This window comes from Leptonotus elevatus, chromosome 20 (genome assembly GCF_054856555.1).
Source record: "Leptonotus elevatus isolate MCC_2025b chromosome 20, RoL_Lele_1.0, whole genome shotgun sequence".
NCBI lineage: Eukaryota > Metazoa > Chordata > Actinopteri > Syngnathiformes > Syngnathidae > Leptonotus > Leptonotus elevatus.
This window is the reverse complement of record NC_141258.1, coordinates 2,123,657-2,144,680: the sequence shown is the minus strand read 5'-3', so window position 1 is coordinate 2,144,680 and position 21,024 is coordinate 2,123,657. Positions and strand designations below refer to the sequence as shown.

The following is a 21,024-nucleotide window of genomic DNA, read 5'->3' as shown; positions in this document are numbered from 1 at the left end:
CAAGAAGAAGTGCTCTGGGTTAAGTCATCCATCACCCCCCTTATCGCGCCCCCCCCCCACCCCCACACTTTCCATTGCGCCAGAGTCCAGTGTCGTCAAGTGGAAGTGGAAGCTGGAGATTCCAGACAGAATCCTTGCACAAGCTCCGCGTCTGTGGCGAGATTTTTTCAAATGAGCACTCCCCGTTCACCTCGTTGGCAGCAAACGGATGGTCTCGTTTGTTTATTTTCAGGGGAGCGAAACAACATCCCCCAAATCAAAGACTATCGAGAAAAGATCTCCATCTCCCCGATGGCCAAATTGGCGATAATACGTGACGCCGTGTAGGATTTAGGAACACAACTTTTAAGTGCAATATGAGCCAGACACGCATTGGTCATGCTAACAGGTAGCGGCTAGCCACGTCCGCCGGAGACTTCCGCCGTATCATACAATAACGGCGTAATTAATTAGCGCTTTCTTAGCGTCCTAAATGAGCGATCGGACAGGAGTTGTGTTGATGTTGGTCGCAACGACAATGTCAATCAACTACGATAAAGAAACGTTTCAAAAGGGAAGTCAAGCTAGCCATCACGCCGCGACGTGGGCGAACTTCAAAGTAAAAGGCTATTTGCATTGCCGTCAATGTATTACTGCATTTGGTCAACTTTATTTTGAAGTAAGGCTAAGCGTGTTACGTTGAGTAGGTTTCAGCTTCCGCGACATGTCAGAATGGTATCGACTGTGAATGCGCACTTTGACCCCCCCCCATCAATCAATCCGCGTATCCAAAACGACCACGGATCAATGATGATCCGCTGCACGACTACTTGAGACACGTAGCATACATAAAATTCAAATCCCCCCCCCCCCCACCTTCCTTTCGCCAACTAATCGCACTTGGTGTTGCTCCGCAGAATCACCCGACGTCGCTGAAGCTGCTGGTTGAGGCCAAAGGTCAACGACTGCTTTTGACGCTGCACAAAAACGAGTAAGTTGCTCACTCCAGCGATCACGAAATTGAGTGAACGTGTCTCCTGTAAAAGGACGCATGACCGGAATGGAATACAAAGTCGGGCTGCTCGATTATGAATATTGCTTTTTTTTTTTTTTTAATTATGCAAGAGCATACAGAAGGCTTTGATGCAGCCTCTGACCTGAAGAGGTCGCTTAAAGCAATAGTAGTTATTATAAAAACGGCCAGCAGGTGGCGGCAGAGTATAAGAGATCGACCAAACAGGAAAATGTTTAAACATGTAAAAAATATTAAGACCAATAAGTTCCTTTTGGGCCAAACAAAATTTAGACCTTTTAAATTTTAAAAATAAGTTGCAAATATATGAATTTAAAATAATCCTTTATTTTGTTTACGATCATGCCGATTTTGTAATTGTGGAGTGTAATAATTAAAATTGTAATTGAATTCCGATTAATTGCACAGCCCTAATACAAAGTCAACCATTTTTGATTGAAGTCGCCATTTTGGTCGATTTCCAGAGCTTCCAGAGCTCCAACTGCTGTGAAGGGGATGGAGTGTGGTTCCCTTATATCCTGGCAAAGTTAGCACCGCATCCCCTTTTTTCGCTACCAAGCAGGAGTTGACGGCTGAGGGCTGCGCCGCGCGACTCCCTAAGCGTTTTCTCCGAAGCAAAGCCACGAGAAAACAAGTCTGCGGCTTTCGTTCAAATCTTTTTCACCCCCCCCCCCCAGCTGCTTATGTTGTCTGTGTTTGGACATCTGGAGTTGATCAGCGGCGCAGAGCCGAGCTGCCAGCGCACCAGACCAGCGCATAATAATGTCGGCGCAGCAGGTTCGCACTGGGGCTCGTGGAAGAAACAGAAATAACCCCCCCCCACACACACACACCAATTTGCTGTTTTAGCCAATGAGAAGGCAGAAGAAAGTAATTTTGGGAAAATACGTGATTTTTTTTTGGGAGGGGGGGGGTCTGTGGTTGCAGAATTCCAGGAAACTTTCAATGGGAAGCATTGAGAGTTTATTGAAATAACTAAGAATTTATGGGAACTAACAGAAATAAACGGGAAGTTAGCACTTCAATGCATCAGTGAAAAGGAGCGAGGCTCCCTGAGCTCAAAACCTTTGCAACCTCATATAGCTCATTCATTTCGTACCTGTGTCGCACAGACAATAGTTCAAAATAATCTTTGTCGGGCTGCATATATTAACGCGCTAACTTTGCCAGTCTGGGAACCTCACTCCATTCACTTTACACCATTTTCTTTTGGAATAATGTCAATTATTGCAGTTTTGAATGACTGTATTAAAAAAATATATTTTAGGGACGCAAAAGTGTTAACGCGCTAAATTTACCAGCATGGGAACCTCACTCCATTCACTTCATACCAATTTATTTTGGAATAATGCAAATTATTGCAGTTTTGAATGACTATTAAAATATATATTTTAGGGATGCAGATGTGTTGACGCGCCAACTATGCCAATCTAGGGAACCTCACTCCATTTACTTTATACCAATTTCTCTTTGATTAATATCAATTATTGCAGTTTTGAATGACTGTATTAAAAAAAATCTTTAAAGGATGCAAATGTGTTGACGCGCTAAATTTACCAGCATGGGACCCTCATTCACTTTTGTTGGAAGCATATGAAATATTTCAATCCAGTATAGACATATTTTACATTTCATTTCAAGGAATGCTGCTTTATTTGCATGCTAATTTCTCCATCTTAGGGAACCTCACTCCATTCCACCAGTTTGTGCCATATTGTAAGGCGAGCTGAGAGGTTCTCGGGCTAACATGTTGCGCAGGAAGGCAACATTGCAGGTTTGCTTGTCAGGAGACGGCATTTGTTTCATGACATTTGGAAAGTGTCTGCCAGCCGTCTGCCCCTTGACATTAAGACGGATGGAGGCTGAGGGTTTGGGGAGGGGCGAAAAGGGCGCGCGCCGCCCGGAGCGATCGCGTCAACCTGTGCAAAGTGCCCCCAAAAAAACAGACAGGCGAGAAAGGATGGCTGACTGAAGGTTTCATTGATAGATTTTTTTTTGGGGGGGTATTATTACATAATTGGCTAATTAAATGCAATGTAAATAATTAAATACAACATGAGAATGAATTATTGAATCATTAAAATTTTTGTTTATTTGAATTCATTGATCTCAAAATCCTGTAATATTCGTTCCATTAAATGCGCTGATTTTCTGGTTGAATTAAAAAGTATTTATGTAAGATATTTTTATTCATCTATCCCTTTAAATAATGTTTTTAATGAATTATTTTAAATATGCATTTAACTAGACATAATAAAATAAAAAAGAAAATAGTTTTTATTTTTCTTAATTTATCTCATGAAATAATTGGTTAATGAATTGTTGGTTTTGCATTAGATGAGCTGCTTTTCCCTAAAACTGGTTAGTAAAAATTGAATTAAAATTGTATTTGTTAAGATTTTTTGCCATTCATCCCAGTAAGTAATGTATTGTAAATAATAAAAAAAAAAAAAAAAATTAATGATAAAAAAAAATAATGGTTAATTAGAAGTACATTTATTATAAATAACCGAAAAAATGCAAACGTCTGATTATTAAAATAAGTACATTTGCATATTCTACAATTGTATCTTGTAATTAGTTTCTCATTAAATGATTGTTAATTTATTGTACAAAAAACATGCAAAACTGAGTAAAAATGTGACAATTTGTATAGATGTATATTGTATGAAACAATTAATGACAATAAAAATAAGTGAAAATGACGTATGACCCGTCGGCATTAAAAATAAAAGCACCAAAGTGGGCCCGTCTCTTACGTAACACCATTTGAAAGCACTCGAGGCACTCGTCATCCAATTTCATGCGTTCAACTGATTGTTTCAATTTCGCTTCCCTGGTTCTGCTCCCCGTTTTCCCTCGGAGCTGAATGTGCGGTCCCGCGACCCCGAGGAGCATTTCTACGCTTGCTTAATGGCAAACATGCGCAATATATGCAGAAATATGCGGCGCGCAAACGCGACAGAAGGCGTGGGCGGCGTGTTCTGGGCTTTCTTTCCCCAAACGTTTCCGGCAGAATAACAATGCCATGATGAGGATGATTTGGAAGATTTGTCGCTACGGAGCTTGCCGGAAACGTCCGCCATTGACTCGCCGTATAGAGATACAGGGCCGTTTTGGGATATCATCATAGAAATGAATGGAAACTAAATTAGTCTCCCCCAAATATATACACAGTATTTTATATTTGAGTAATTTGCATTGACAATTTTTTTGGGATATGTACATATTTTATATTCTTATCAGATCAAATGTTTTTATTTATTATGCATTTTGTAGTTATTTTTCAATATTTTCAAAAAATAATTCCACACAATTATATTGTGTCCGGTAAACGCATCGTTGGATTGCACATTACTGCCCCCCGGAGGACAGTGTTGGAACCACTACGCCACTATTCAGAAGTCCAAATAGGCCGGCAAGTTTCCCTCGCCTAGTATTCCCCTCTCCATGAACATTACGGCTTTATTGTTTGGCCTTGGTGGAGGTCATGTTTTCTCAAATGGCTTCCAGTTGCTGAGCACGAAGCGTCGGGGGGGGGGGGCCGTGCCTCGTCTCGGCCCAAGCCGCGGACCTTCAGGCGGCGTGTTCCGTGTTCCGCCGCCTTGTTTGCTTTTGTAGCGCGCTGCCAGATCGCCGCTCAGGGGCCGGCCGGCGGGGGTGGAGGGTGCGGGCCGCTCGTCGGGGCGGCCGAGGATGCTCTGGCCTACTTAACGAGCCTCGAAGGGGGCCCGGCCATCTGTTTTTTGTCTTTGGGTTGCTGTCCGATAAGGGGACGTTTCATCCGCCCTTTTGCCTGCATGAACTCGGGATCGCTTTCAAGGCTGGCCAATGGCAGCGTTGCGTTGTATCGCTTTGTATCGCCTTGCATCGCGGCACCATCTTGTGGAATCTTGCCATTTGTTTTCCCGTGATTGATGTCACATTAGCGTGTTTCTTAGGCTAGCATGCTAGCTAATACTATGGATGAGCCTCATGTGAAGTTGGTTTGTTTGTGTTGAATAATTTGATGATTGTGTACATGCTAGAAATGTTGATGCTTTATGATCATCTTTGTTTTATTGCTTTGCCGCCATCTGGTGGCGCCTACACGTAATTACAAGCCCGTTTGAAGGGGCTTCATTTATTTGCAGATTTTTACTATTTTCAGTCCCTTAAGTTTGGCTTTTATTTTAGGGTTTGTTTATTTACAAAGCAGCTCACTTTATTTTCATACCTGTATGGAGGTGAGGAATTTTAAAAAGTGACTTCAATCCTTGCCTGTGTCGTTAATAAAGATGTTATGCTGACGAATGAACCGTAAGCCTGCGATATTCTGTCTCTTCCTTTCAACTACTTCCTTCAAAAGGTTTTTTTTTTTTTTTTTTTTTTTTGCAGGGGCAAGGCACTCTTTTGAATGAGCTTTTCAGAAATTCCAATTATTTTGATGCTCAGAGCGGCGCTTACTTAACAAGGTGGACTCTGTGGCGCTCCGTCCCCGATTAATTAGGCGAGGCCTTGGTTTTTGGAGTGGCGGCTGCCGGAAAGCTGATGAATCAAAAGATACTTCCAGCGCTGCTGTTTGGTCTGTCGTTGGGTTCCGCCCAACTTCATGCTTGGCTTCAGAAGTCCTAAAAAAAAACCCCACAAAAAAAACTTTTCTGGACTTGTTTGCCAGGAATAATATATAAAAATACAAGTAGATAGACAATTACATAAAACACTATTTCAAATTGTATCGATGCATGGTAATAGGAAAGTGGCTAATAGGAAAGTAGTAATTGTTCTTTTTACGACAATATACATACCAGTGTCCCCACAATTTTCCGATATTTAACTATTGAAATATCAGCAATTGTAAACATTTTGGAGGTGGAGGTCGTTAATTATGTGCAAATTTTACGATTTGTTTTTTAGGCCGGTCCCTATGTCAGGGCGGAACTGGTTGGTTGAGGGATGGCGGACCCAAATGCAAGAGAATAAGGCAGCGAAACAGGAACCAAGTGCAATGAGCCATAGGGAAAACAATGAGCAGGAACCCATGACTGGACGGGACGTGACTGGACTGGTCGCCATGACTGGGACGGAACGTGACAGGACCTGATTTGCCTTGACTTGCTGTGGAGTGATTTGACTTGGCTGTGACTGAGGATGACTTGGCTGCGGCGAAGACGACTTGGCTGCGGCGAAGACGACTTGGCTGCGGCGAAGACGACTTGGCTGCGGCGAAGACGACTTGGCTGCGGCGAAGACTTGCCGCTCGAACTTCCACACATAACATAGGCAACGAACCCACACCGGCTGGACAAACACAACAGACTAAATACACCAACACTAATGAGACACACCTGGGACAGCGAAGACACACACAGGTGGACGTGATTACACATAACGAGACGAGGGGAAAAGACTAGGAACACAAAACAAAACACGAACACTCCGACAACAAAGAACATGAAGACCCCAAAATCAAACAAAAACCCAACCCCACAGAACCGAAACGTGACACCATAACCCCCCCCCCCCCCACCCCCACCCCGACGGCGAGGGATCACTGCAATTCAATTCAGTCCTTCCTTTCTGAGTCATAGAAAAAAACCACGAGTGGTGCAAAGTGGTTTGCCCGTCTCGCTATCCGGTTGACCTTCTCTTCACTCGCACCTCGCGCCGGAGGAGCGGATGGGGCCGCCTGGCCACAATAGGGCCTGCCAGGCGTTGATGAAGAGGCTTCGGGAGTGCAGGGACCCCACGGAGATAAGGTCGCAAACGGTTACACGGTCTTGGTTCAAGTGACGGAGAGCATTTGAGCGGAGGAGGAGGCAGTAATTCGGTCGGCTTGAAATGTCGCTGACCGGCTCTGAGAAATTCAGTGACTTTTTTTTGCATAACAGCAAACCGCAAACGACTGAAGAGCGCCAGAAACACGACAACGAGAATCTAGCGGAATAAGTCGTTAGGGTTACGGACTTGACTAATAAATTGATTAATCCAAACCACCATCTGAGCCTTTTTCAGTATGTGAGAGAAACGTGGCAGTATTAAGACTTGATCATGAATGAATGATTAGTCCCACTTAATAATGAATACATTTCCAAAGGCGCTCGGGGTTGAATTTGTTTCAGTCCAAAGCGGTTTTAAAATATGAATATGAAGTGTCCATCCCTTGGAAGAACACTTAATTCTCTCCAAGAATAGACGAACGGCGGGGCACTTTGCGGCAAAACTTTCCCGTTCGTGTCCCGGTCAACTCAGCGAAGCCAACATCTGACATTTGGCTCTTGGAGTGATGTTTGCATTTTGTAAAAAAATTTTTACATTCGATTAACGGGCCTGCAAATGATGGATGAGGTCGATGCGACGTTGAGAGCCGATTGAACTCGGCGTGGTTTCACGACGCTCCTTTGTCAGCAAAATCCAATTTAATGGACGCCGACGAAGATTTACAGTCGGACTAATGTTTTCCCTAATGAATCGGACTCGCCGCGTTCTGCTCTCGCTCGGATTTCCTCGTTTCTTTTCTCTTCCTCCGAGGCTTTTTCTGCACATTGTCCAGATTTCTGTCAGAACGCCAGCTGGTCAGCGTGCACGCGAGCTCAAACCGATACATGACAATGTGATGTTAAGCTCAAAAAAAAAAAAAAAAGGGAGGACGTCTGCGTGAGAGACATGAAGGGAGGAAGAGTTTATACGCATGTCATCTTTAATTGTATAAATCTTTCCTCGGGGTGGGAGTGAAGACGGAAGAAAACTTTCCAACAATGTTTCTGGTCTTTCTGTCATGGTTACGACAGCTTAACTCATTCACTCGGCAGCCATTTTCCCAGAAGCAACCTCCTTCGCTCCCGGCTGTTTTACTCGGATTTTGATTGATTTTGCAAGGCCCGCAGAATATTGTGTTCTATTGCTATAAAACATGGAGCCTAACAAAAGAAAGATTAGAGTCTCTTCTTTCATCAGGAAAAAAAAAATATATTTGTATTTGTTTCTGTTTTGCAGCAATTAGCATTAGGATATAGCTAAGTTTCATCATTATTCACATTGAGTGTTAAAAACACTGTCAAAAAGAGTTTGTTGCAACATGGCCCTGGTTGATCTCTTATACTCTGCTGCCACCTGCTGGCCTTTTTTTGTAATAACTACCATTGCTATAAGGGACCTCTTCGTGTCAGAAGTTGCATCAAAGCCTTCTATATGCTTTAGCATTTTTTAAAAATACTTAAAAAAAAATAATTATAAATACGTTTTTGGGAGTGAAGAACAAAGTATTAAAACATTTATTTATACGTTGGTTGAAAGCCAAAAATTAAAAATACGTTTTGAGTTTTCAAAATGGACGGAAAAGGGTCGTTAAAAGCGGGATGTCATTGCAAAGACGGAAAAATCTCGATCCCCTCGGAGTCACTGCTCAGTCTTCGGTACCTCCGCGAGTATATGTTGTCATCATCTTTTTTTGTTTTTTGCCGTGCAACAAAATTGTATTCCTGCAGCATCTCAGCTCTGAGCTGTCCCCTGGATAACCCTTAAAAAAAAAACTCACGGCCCTTTTTGATTTTCACCAAGATGTACTTTTTCTCTTGAAAACGTTCGTTGCTATCTTTGAACCGAGTGCCTTTTTTTCCCCTTTTTTTTTTTTTTTTAAAGATTGCTCGATCTTGTCGCGAGCATCTTCACCCTGGCAAAGACACTCCGATCCGCGTGTGAGCGCGTACTGTCAACTCCCGAGCAAACACGCAAATCACTGCAGCACCGCCAACCGACGTTCTTCTTTCCTAAATCGATGCAAATGGCGGACGGAAGAACAACAAACAAACAAACAAACAAACGGAAGCCATCGGGCCAGATGGGAAGATGAAGCGTCTCGCTTCCAGTAATCCATTCAAGACTCGAGACTGTGATGGCCGCCAAAGGTGCATCAACAAAGTAAAGCGTGACGTCTGAGAATTTTTACAGCATGTAAGCATCCATCTCATCAATCAAGGGGTTTCAACAGATGTGGCAGGTGTTTTTTCGTTTCGGTGAAAAGGTTAAGGGTCACGGATACGAAAGTGGCTGGGCAGCAGACTCTTGAATGTTCGGAAAATTCTGTGACCAGTTCCACTGAGCAAGATGAAATTTGATAACATGTTTCCTGGGAGTTTGAAACCGGAAAAGACAAACAAACAGGAAGTCTGCCATTTTCGCTGAAGCAACCCCCTTCACTCCCAGCTGTTTTACTGGATTGGGACTGACTTTGCAAGGTCCACAGAATATTCTGTTCGATTGCTGTATAAACATGGAACCTACCAAAAGAAAGATTAGTCTCTTCTTTCATCAGGAAAAAAAGTATGATTGTATGTTTCCGTTTTGCAGCAATTAGCATTAGCATAGAGCTAAGTTTCACCAATATTCACATTGCTGTTGAAAACACTGTCAAAAAGAGCTTGTTGCAACATGGCCCTGGCTGATCTCTTATACTCTGCCGCCACCTTAAGGCTGCTTCTTTTAATAACTACCATTGCTTTATGTGAGGACAGAGGCTGCATCAAAGCCTTCCGTATGCTCTAGCGTAAGACAAAAACATTAAAAACGTATGAATATCTATCATTAGCCCGGATCCCAGTGAGGGCCGAGCGTTTGCCAAGGGAGCGAATGTGGATTCGTTCGAGGTCGCAATATTCGGTCTTCAGTGGGGTACGGGCTTAAGATGAGTTGGTTCTTCAAGGGAACCCGGGAATGACATTCGTAACGTTCGCAAATGTTCGCACCCTCAGCGGGGTACGAATTTGACCAAATTTCAATTTAGGGGGACGGTAAATGGTGAACCCTTCGACTTTTGGTTGATGTGCGTGGGCAGAGTTCAGTTGCCAGGGTGGCCTAACTCTAATAAATCAGCTCCACAAGGTTTTGTAATCCAAAGTGTTGAATGGACTGTGTTGTGTGCAGATAATCCGCCAATTGAGAAACTCAATAATACGCTCTTGTATAGTCACCAACAGACCCTGTGCGCGTCTCGCTATATCATCGTCGGGTGTATTTGGTGCCGCCTCTCTTTCCCGATTCCAATTATTTAATCCCTTTTGTTGAGGCGGAGGTATTCATCACCGCCTGGCCTGTAATTGGGATCCCTCGAGTCATCCGTCCTTGCAGACGCTGCGCGGAGATGACACTTAATTGATTTCCGGGGGGGCATGCCTGGGCTTAGCCGCATCAATCTTCAGGTGACTGTCACTGCGATAATTGCGTAGCCTCGGATGCTAATGGCTATCGCATCTGACCGTCTCGCTGCTTCGCGGTGCTCGTCGGTTGTGTTGAAAATAATAACGAGGTCGTCGTAATAAATGGAGCTGGGCTTTGCCACAGAGGCTCAACGCTCGACTTTTTTTTTTTTTTAACTCTGACTTTTCAGTTCTTTTAAAAATAGCAGCTTTTTACGGTGCAAAACAGCCGAACCTGATGCTTCGGTCGGGATTTTACGGTTCCATACACACTCTTGAGCAAGAGGTAGTTTCAGACTGGTTGAATCGGTCTCCACCTGCCAGAGCGGATCTAGGGACTGACTGCCAGGGGGGTTGTCTCGGACCTGTTGATTTGGTCGCAGTGGTGGTCCAGAGGTCTTTGGACAAATTCTAGCTTAGACCAAAATAACCATTTGAGAAAAAGCTGTCCAAACAAACTCCAGGTTTATTTCGGGGGTTCACGTGGTACCGTATAGTGTGGAACACATCGACCATTACAAAACGAACAAAATGAAATGGTCTGTCCTCGAGTTAATTCGGAACTGACAGGTGTGGACTCATTAAACTAGTCCGAGACTACTGGTTGCAGGTTGGGACCAAATCAACCGATGTTTCAGTCCGTGTTGGCAACATGGAATGCTGGGAATTAGCGTACGTGTCGGGATCAGTGTAATCGCTGGGAATTGTCTGCTCTACTTGGCACCGATGTCAGACACATTGCAGCCAGCAGGACTGGATCTCTTCCCGTGCTTCTGGAAAAATTATTCAATCCCAGACCCGTTTTTTTTCCTTCCTCGGGAAAGGGCTGCCGTTCACAACTTTGTTCCACAAGTGAAGCAAGGGATATTATTAAAAGCACACTGGCTCGTGAATCTCTCCGATGGCTTTTATTGCGCTAATTGGCCTTCCAAGATTGGCTTTTATGGGTCACATAACTCTTTAAATGATTTCATCCGCTCCACATATTTCCATTTGATCCGCGCTAGAACTTTAATGCACTTAATGCCCCTCGCATTTGTCACAATTACCTCAGAAAATGTCGTCGAGAAGTTTTGCGCTGTCTGGATCTCATGAGACTCGCGGCCCCAGGTAGAAACTATACAGTATGGTCAATTTCAACGAGAGAGTAATGGAGGCTATGGTGTTAATGCGCAAAAAAAAAGGTCAATTAACAATAGTCGCTTGTGAGGGATGACTACGAGGTACGTACGGGCCTTTTGTCGCGTCTGGTTACCAAACCAGCTGACAAAGTGCCAGGAAAGGATTGAACTTCGGATTCCCCGAATGGCAAATCTCCTCAGCTTTTGTCCCCCCCCGTTACAATCCTTCTGTTAGTCTCTTCTTCGCTAATATCTCCCCAAAAGCTCTCTATCCGTCTTAAGCCACCAGGCATTTCTTGTGCGGGGAACACTTGTTTTCCATTTACTCTGCTTTGGCTTGTCGTCGCGTAAGCACGTGTTGTTGTCACCCCCCCCCCCCCCCCCCCCCCGCGTCTATTCCAGTAGATCAAAAGTGTTCCGAGCACTTTGAACTCTTCAATCCGCTGACAATGTGCTTTATGTCACAATTTTTTTTTTAAGGTCCTTTTGTGTCTGGATGTGTGTTGTCGTCAATGACAATCGTTTTTTCTTTTTTTTTCTTTTTGCCCTTGTTGCTCTCTTCAAGTCAGCGTTTAGGGAGGAAATTGCAACCAAATGTGAAGAAAAATAGATCTATTTAGTTAGCACCCAAAGACGAGAGTCCAAAGAAAATATTTGGTCTGGTATGGACCGTCCTCGTGGTGGATTTGGTCCAAGACCACCTTTTGCAGATGCACGCCAACAACTCAATGGTTTGGTCTCAGTTGAAGCGCACCTGAAGGATGTTTGGCACCGCACACCTGGCTGGCACAGATGGCCTCCGACAAAATCGAACTCATACAAGACTACCTGTCTGGAACAATACAGCGCAGGACAAACCAGCTGGCAGGGTCGTCTTGTAGGACTAGTACAGTAGTGTCAAAGTCCGGTCCTCGAGGGCCTGAGCCTTGCATGTTTTACAGTTTTCCCATGTTCAACACAACTGATTCATATTTAAACTCATCAGCAAGCTCGGCAGGATTCTGATAATTATCCTGATCATTGAATCAGGTGCGTTGGAATAGAGAAACCTCAAAAACATGCAGGACTCGGGCCCTCGAAGACCAGATCTTGACACACATGTGGACTATTAAATTCATTGATTTGATATGTTCTGTACAAGGACGAATATTTTAGTTTAGTCCAAAACGCTAACCCTAACATTTCTCTTCTTTGGGTGCTAAATATTTTTGTTTGCCGGTTCAATATTCTGAGGGTTGTTTTGTACTGCACCCGCCAAAGATGGTCTTGGACTCGTAGATTTAGCCAAACTCCAAATATTTCAGGCCTTTGTCCCGATCGCTTTGGCAGGCGCCGACCAAATCAAGCTATAGATTAGACCCCAATCAACCGGAACGGGGGGGGGGGGGGGGGGGGGGGCGCTACAGATGAAAGCATGAACGCCGCGGCGTGTCGTGTCGAAGTGGAAGAAGAAAGGTCTGCGCGGCAGCTGCATTTTTTCGCTGACCTCACCGGCCGCCGCTGATGAGCCACTTTGGGAGTGTTGGCCGGCTGCAGCGAGTGCGTTCGGGGACCGCGGAGGTTATTTAGCTTGGGCAGCCGCTGCGGTGTGACTCACACGTCCTCGACCGCCCCGCTCCGTCAAATGAGGGCTGCTAATAATCATCACCACATCAAAAAGCCCGACCCGGGCCAGATGGAACCATGTGTTTCTCTTTTAGTCGTCATCACTGGTTCGGACGCACAAGCCCCCTGCGGTCGTCTCGTCACACGGCGCGCTCGATGGTTGTGTCCTTACACGACCTCGACTGTTAGCAGGTTAGCGTGCTGGTCACAACTTAACAGTCTGTTGGCATTTGTTTACGAGTCAAGCGATTAAAAGTATTCCAATGTGTGCCAGCTGTTTCCATTTTATGACAACTCGTGGGTTAGCTAAGCGTGTTAGCCCCGTGCTAGATCGCGCCTCTTGGTTACAAGTATTATAATAAATCTGTTGATGTTGACTTATTGTTATTAACTAATAAAATGGTTAAAAATATTCACAAAGGCTAGTTGTTGTTTTTTTTTTAACAGGTTAGCGGGTTATCTTGGCAGGTTAGCTCAGTACTTGCTGGTTTTGTCTCGTTTATAACTTAACACAGTACATCTGCTGATGAAGACCGATTGTTTTTAACGAGTTGCAAATATCCCGTTGCGCGCTAGCTATTTTCCCACGGACGAGAAGGGAGCGTGACAACTCAAAAGTGTTAGCTCGGTGCTAGCTTGGCCCTCTTGTTTTGCGCAGCTGCCTCCGCTTGAAAAACAGATGAAAAGGAGTCACATTTATTTCTAGAGAAGTGCTTTTTTGAGTCGTCGAGCATCGCACTGGCTAATGGATGGCCAAATGTGCTACTAAAACCATGGGAAAAGGGGCCCGCGGGTTCCATTTATTGTGTTGATTTGCTGCATTGTCAAGATTACGAAAGTGTAAATGCATCTCTGGTTTACCTCGGGGGTCACTTTATTGATTGTGAAATGACATTTTTTTCCCGCCTGTTTCGTTTCAATTGACGTATTCTTGAAGCGGTGCAGCCTCTTAAAAGGCATCTTAACAGATCTTGCTTGCAGGCCCCCGCGCAGTGTAATTGATTTTTGTGGATGCTCCTTAAGGTCACTTGTCTTTATTTTTCATTCTAGGGGTCTGTTTGCAAGTGACTATAAAGAAATTCATTACCTACATGATGGCACAGCGGTTACAGGCTCGCACAACTCTATGGTATGGAACTTTTTGATCCCTTGTATTAACTCACACACAGAATGATTAAAAATAAATGTATTTTTTTTTTCCCTCTCCCAAGGATAAAGCTTAAATATGAGAATAAAGTAGTGTTTAAATCAATTCATCAAACCATAAGGTGTAATAAAGTCGTATATTTTCAAGAAAGAAGCTGTGTTGTTAAAAGTAGAGTTTTAGATTTCCGAGAAAAAGTCGTAACCGTATGAGAATAGTATTTTTTTTTCTAGCAAAGGGGTTGGATAATTTCAAGACAAAAGTACATGTTTTCAAGTCATAAACTTACAAGAATACTCGAATAGAAGTATATTTTTTAATAAAAAAACAATAATTTTGGGGGAAACTGTATTTTTGAGAAAAATAAATAAGTCAGAATCTTAAAAGACTAAAGTAATTTTATGAGAAGTCATGTTTTTCCAAGGTGAAAAAGTATATATATATATATATATATATATATATATATACATATATATATATATATATATATATATATATACATATATATATATATATACATATATATATATATAAATTCTGATTTTTATTTTATTTAAAAAAACATTTTCAAGAAAAAGGGGCAATTTTTTTTAGTTATTTTACAAGAATAAAATCCTATTTTCAAGAAAGTCATATTTTTTTTAACAAAATTGTTTTTACATTTTTCTTTAAAAGAAAAACAATGTAAGAAAAAATATATTTTAGAGAAGAAAATTTGTGTGTCTATGAAAGTAAATATAAAATAAGTTGCATTGTTTTGAGAAAAAAAAGTGTATATAAAAAAGGCCATTTTTGCTTCCTGTGCTCACAAAATTCATATTTGATGAGTTCACAGAAGCGACTGACAGTTTTTTTTGGGCCTCAACTCATTCATAATAGATACGCTTAACAAAAAAAAAAAAAAAACATTAGGTAGAGTTTTGAATTGAAGACTAAAGTGTGCCTGAAAAGTGAAAGGAGATGAAATATTCACAAGCTCTTCGTGTTCTTGCTAAAACATACATGCCAACTTTTCATTTCAAATACACTTGACGTCGCCGTCATTTGCCAAATATGCTCAAAATTCACGTGGAACTGCTTAAGCTGCTCCTTCTCATGGGATCAAGTCTGGTAGGCTTTCAAGCAAGAGGTCCGGTTTCAGACTAGGGTATGGTCTTCAAAGTTGGGTTTAGTTAAAGTAGCAAATTCGTTTTTTTTAAGCTGGGGTTAAAGTTTTAATTTAGAGCCTCAAGGCAGATTTGGGCTGTTAAGTCAGTGTTGGGTTTGAAACCTGAGTTAGCGTTTAAGAATGAGCTTTTAAAAAATTAGGATTAGGGTTTCAGTGGGTGACGGCGATGTCATTGGTGCGATCATTTTTGCGAGGTGTGCGTGTCTTGTGGCGTCCCCCCAGGCTCACTGCTACTACCACGGCGAGGTGGAGCGTCATCCGGACTCGGACGTCAGCATCAGCACCTGCGGCGCCGCACTCAAGTGAGTCATTTCAAACCCTAATTCTAAACCCCAATCCGGCTTCCGAGGCCAATTTGAAACACACCTGCCTCAATACTCTAAATTCAAACTTCAACACAGATGCTTGAAACCCTGACCTAGACTAGAAATCCTCATTTGAAACCCAAATACTGTCTTGAAACCCTACCCTCGTTTTGAAATCCTAAACCTGGTTTGAAATCCTAATTAGAATTTAAAGCCCTAATTTGAAACTCTAACTATCTTGAAACATGAATCCTAATTTGAAACCCTACTTTAAGACCTTAACACGGTCCTGAAACCCTAACAAAGACTTAAAAGCCAAACACGAAACCCTAACCCTGTTTTGAAACTCAAATTTGAAATGATAAGTCAGTTCTGAAACCCTACTTTGGTGTGTGCGTTTCCAGGGGTTTGATATCCGTGGACGGCAGATCGTACGTGATCGAGCCGGCGGCCCACGGCACCCACGGAACTCACTGGATTTACTCAACGCAACACCTCCACTTGGCTACGGGCACCTGCGGGCATCATTCCAACGTGTCCGAGCCCTTCGCACTGCCTGATGGCAACCCGTTCAAATCCTTCAGCACCAGGGTGAGGATTAGCTAAATAGGCAGCACGACAATGCTCCGCAGTCTCCAATTTGCTGCAGCGGCCTGTTTTTGGTGTGTTTTTTTTGCCGGACCTTTTAATAAAACTAGTCTTCATTATTCATCCAACCAATGTATACAGCAAATATGTGTTTTGTTTTGTTCCAGAGCATAAATAACAAACCCAATAGCAACATTATACTCCACAATCTCCACTTTGCTGCAGTGCACCTTTTTTTTTTTTAAAGGGGAAGTAACCCCCCCCCCCCCAAAAAAAATCTTGACAATAATATGTTCTGTGCAGCCCCAATAGTCTAATTACAGTATTTTGGTTTATATTGTTCAGAAGTTTTTATCAATGTCAGAAGGCGGCCATTTTGAGTGAAATTGACATCACAGTGGCTCAGGTCTCAGTGGCCAATCACAGCTCAGCTTTAGAAAACAGGTGAGCTGTGATTGGTCGTTGCCCGATCCCTGAGCAACTGTAACGTCATCTTCAGTCGACAGCAAGTGGCAAAATGGCCGCCCCCCAGATGGATAAAAACGGCTGGATTTTTCCACAAATGTAATATTAATCAGAATGACATGTTTCGACGAGTGAGGTCACTTATAACATATTATTGTCAAGAAATGTGCACTTTAATGGAATTCTTCATACCTTGTTAGCATGTATTTTCAATATATATATATATATTTTTTTTGTTGCAGTTTTACAATTTATAAAAGCAAATAAATCAAAGTGTAATGTGAAATATATATATTAAAAAAAATAATAATAATTTTACACCAACTCATCTGAATCCTCCCCCTCTGGAAAATCTGCATCGTAGATATTGCAAATTATTTAAGAGACTGTCTTTTATATTTGATCACGGCGCCGCCGGTTTGAATTATTCACCCGGCGCTCCCATTGGACGTAATGGCAGCCATTAGGATGGTGTGGCGTAGACAGCGGGTGGGGGGTGGGGGGGACAGAAAGCTGTGGGAACGGCGCTAAACGGCGACAAGGCCGCACGCACGCACGCACGGACAGACGGACGGACGGACGGACGGACGCATCTGCTTTTCACCAGCCCGCCTCATTCGACCTCCTTTGAAGGCCAAGACTCGACTTCACGCGCTTTCAATGGCTTGAGATTGCGATCTGCGCATCACACGAGTCGGGGACTTTCCGCCTCCTCCAAAACCGATTTCCATCTTTTGTAAATCGTTCCCTGGACGTTTTTCTCGGGACGAACGCCAAACATATGGCTCTTCAAAACACGCCGCTGTCTTGCGCAATTCTCCCTTTTTTTTCTTCGGCATATTCAAATCATTACTTGACGATGATTAAGCGCAGGACGATGAGCTAACAAGATTGGGAATCCATCCACGAGTTGGATTTTTTGTCACGACTAACTTGTATTCATGAATGATAAATCATATTTTGTAGATTTAGTTCTTGAAAATACATCAAGATAAAAGAGAAATCTCTGCGAACAAGACAATAAATTACAAAATGAATATTTTGCATACCTTGTAATTATGACTAATAAAATATTACACAAGTATTGAATGGGGAAAAAAATGCAGTAAATGAATAAGACAATCTAAAAAATATTTACTAGATTGCTGAAATAAGTAACTCGCGAAATTTAATTTGCTATTTTGCATTTTCTACTGACACAAAAAAACAACCTAACCCCCCCCCCGCCCCAAAAAAACGACGAGTGATTTTCACAAGTGCGGTGCGCCTGCCTCAATGTGTCCACACGGACGTCTTTGGTCTTTGATAAGCCAGGCTGCTTGAGGCTCCCGAGATAAGCGACGTCCTGGAAGCTAGAAAAAAACAAAAAAACGTGGCACGAGAACACTCATCCTGAATATCTCACGAAAGGTGACGTTGCTACACGGAGGACGTTTCTGCTGTTATTTCGCTTCGTCTTTCCCTTTTATCGGCGCATTAAAGCCCCGAGGCGTGAAGGGCCCCCCCGTGGTAAAAAAAATGGTCAAAAAGACCTTCATATCATGAAAATGGACGAAGGCCCGTCCCGACGGGACCCGAGGAAGACGATGCTGCTGCAAATCCACCAGGAAATGCGCACTTTCCCATTTTTGCTAATAAATTGGAAGCGGCTCACGTTATTGGAACAAGTGCTTCGGGATTCATCCCGGCAACTCCGGTTCGTAAGTTCAACCCGTCGCGGCCGCGGGGTCGTCGTTCGGGGCACGCGTGAACCATGGCGGCTTATCGGAAAAGCAGCAGGCTTGATAAGAGGCAGGACACGACGGCGGCTGCCAGGACGAAGGTTGAAAGACGTCCAGGATGCTCGGCCAATCACGAGCAAGCGCCAATGTCGCCCCGGAGGGATCGTGATTGGTCACCAACTAACTGTTAGCGGGCACACCCAAATAAAATGTCAAGGCCATGCTCTATTTTTTAAAATACAATAAATGCTACTTTGTACATGTTTATAATGTAAAATGTTGACCATTTGATAGTATATTAATAATCATAATTAATCGCATGACTTTAATCGTCACAAATTTTAAATCTGTTCTGAATGTACATTTTTTTTCACACTTGTTAACATAAAGGTGGAACAAAGTGATCATTGAAATAATAATTTATACATTAAAAAGATGTACTGTGCTGTAAAACATGATTGTGATAATGATTTGTGTAGGTCATTTTTCTGCCACTAGATGGCATAATTGCATTTGTAAGACATTGATGACAGCTCAGTGCATTTTTTCATTTTCATATTAGGAGCTTTCTAATCTTTAACATGAAGTCACTTGTAAATTTATGCACATTTTTTAAAAATTGTTAAATACAACTTGACCCCAGTCTCCACAAATATATGTCATATTATTATTAAATGTATTACTGCTAAATTTTGACATGGGCGTGTCTGCTGCGCAAAGTACGCGTTAAAAAAAAAAAAAAGAGTGGCGTGAAATTAATTAATCATTTTGACCCCCCTAATATGAATTGTCAACACCAACCAGGAAGTAGCCCGCTAACGAGCAGCAAAACAAACGTCACCGTCTCTTTGATGCGTTGCAGCACAAGCGCCACATCCAGAGCGCCGCCAAGTACGTGGAGCTGATCATCGTGGCCGACAACCGGGAGGTAAGCGCCGCCGCCTCGTCTCATTTCCGCGTCCTCCCCGGGCCCAAATAGTCAACGCTTCCCTCCGCCGCCTCCGCCGCCGCAGTTTCACAAGCAAGGCAAGGACGTGGAGAAAGTCAAGCAGCGTCTGGCCGAGATTGCCAATTATGTGGACAAGGTAAGCGTCCGATCGGCGGGGGGTGGGGGGGGGGGGGGGGGGGGGGGTTCGCAGGTTGACGACAACGATTTAGGAACTTCCTCTGGGTCAGTTCTACAGGGCCTTAAATATCCGCGTGGCCCTGGTGGGCCTGGAGGTGTGGAGCGATGCCGACAAGTGTCCCGTCACGCAGGACCCCTTCACCACCCTGCACGAGTTCCTGGACTGGAGGAAAGTCAAGCTGCTGCCTCGCAAGCCACACGACAACGCTCAACTCATCAGGTGGGATTAACGCTTAACCTCTGCCAAGGAAAAAACATTTCATTAAAAGTAAAAAATAAAAAGTCCAAAAGCTTTGTTTCTTTTTGGGTTTACATTTTTCCCTTCATTAATAACAACGGTGACCCAAAACAATTAGTCGGATGATATCCATTAAGTATTCTCAACAAAAATAGAATTTTTTGTTTTTGCTGCCATTTTTTATGAGATGAAGTCAAAGATGTAAAACTTCTTCCACATACACAATTTAAATCTAAAGTCGTGATAGTGAGCACTTCTCCTTTGCCGAGATAATCCATCCCACCTCACAGGTGTGCCATATTTATAAATGGTGGGGGGGGGGGGTGGTTATGATGCCAAATAACTCGTTTCATAATAATTACATTTCAGTCGGAGTCTCTAAACGTTGAACTATATTTAAGTACATATTAAGCACGCAGGAGATTTTTTTGCACGTAACGTGCAATGTACAAAATGCACAAAAACATCGAAAGTCTACGAACGATTAACATCAGTGTTTAACATGAATGAGATTTGCACGCATACGCTTTAGTTGAATTCATTTAAGGAACAAGTCCTATTTTGTCCCCTTATTTCATTTTTTGCGCACCGTATGAAAACAATAATTAATGTGTTACTTATACTACTACTTTATTTACAGCCACATCATGTTATTAATGTTACTAAATCCACCGCTTCGAGACTGAAAACGTTCAAGCCGTTTGGTGTGACGTTAAAATATCTTATTTTGAAAATCCATGCTTTTAATTTGGAAGGCCGCTATGTCAATCATTTGGGAGCAAAAACAAAAGTGTTGGATTTATATTTTTGTTGAGTAGAATGAGGGGATAAGCGGCGTATTTCTGGGTTTAATGATCAAGTGGTCTCTCCCCCCCCCTGCCCCCCCTCCCTCCCTCCTCAGCGGGGTGTACTTCCAAGGCACCACCATCGGCATGGCGCCCATCATGAGCATGTGCACGGCAGAGCAGTCCGGAGGGATCGTCATGGTTCGTCATCTTCTTTTTGCACCTTTGAACACACGAGTGCGATGCGGCGGACTGAGTGGAAACATGACGCTAACGAACGAGCCTGTCAACTTTCGTTTACAATCTGAACCCGAGCTTGTCATTAGCTGTCCCGTTGTTCTTATTATCCACGTTGTTTACAGCTCCTTTCCAGATGTTTCCATGCTCCCCACATAGCAGATGGCACAAATTGGCGGATATGATGACACTGCATATTTTTCCTTTTAACACTATTCACTTTATTAGGCACATCTGGACCAACGTACAGTGCATCTGAAAGTATTCGCAAGCTTTGCCACTCCATGTACCGATTGTTAGTAGTCAAGGAAGCCGATATTCATTTTAGTGTCAAAA

General features: G+C 43.1%; 1 protein-coding gene and 1 long non-coding RNA gene across 3 annotated transcripts in view; one reads left to right on the top strand and one right to left on the bottom strand.

Moving 5' to 3' along the window:
- The window catches only part of LOC147156346 (uncharacterized), a 57,482-nt gene that overhangs the window by 23,016 nt on the left and 13,442 nt on the right, over window positions 1-21,024 (bottom strand). The window contains exon 4 of one of the 2 annotated variants that reach the window (XR_015091768.1): window positions 5,459-5,622. This is a non-coding gene — a long non-coding RNA (uncharacterized LOC147156346). Of the gene's footprint in view, window positions 1-2,957; window positions 5,623-21,024 lie in introns of those variants that run through there. The other variant, XR_015091767.1, reaches the window with a different exon arrangement.
- Window positions 1-21,024, top strand: part of adam12a (ADAM metallopeptidase domain 12a) — a 42,460-nt gene that overhangs the window by 8,943 nt on the left and 12,493 nt on the right. The window contains exons 3-10 of the mRNA XM_086064811.1: window positions 897-970; window positions 13,962-14,040; window positions 15,446-15,525; window positions 15,933-16,119; window positions 19,165-19,230; window positions 19,316-19,387; window positions 19,479-19,648; window positions 20,568-20,652. Coding sequence (XP_085920937.1) covers window positions 897-970; window positions 13,962-14,040; window positions 15,446-15,525; window positions 15,933-16,119; window positions 19,165-19,230; window positions 19,316-19,387; window positions 19,479-19,648; window positions 20,568-20,652 — 813 coding nt within the window. The remainder of the gene's footprint in view (window positions 1-896; window positions 971-13,961; window positions 14,041-15,445; window positions 15,526-15,932; window positions 16,120-19,164; window positions 19,231-19,315; window positions 19,388-19,478; window positions 19,649-20,567; window positions 20,653-21,024) is intronic.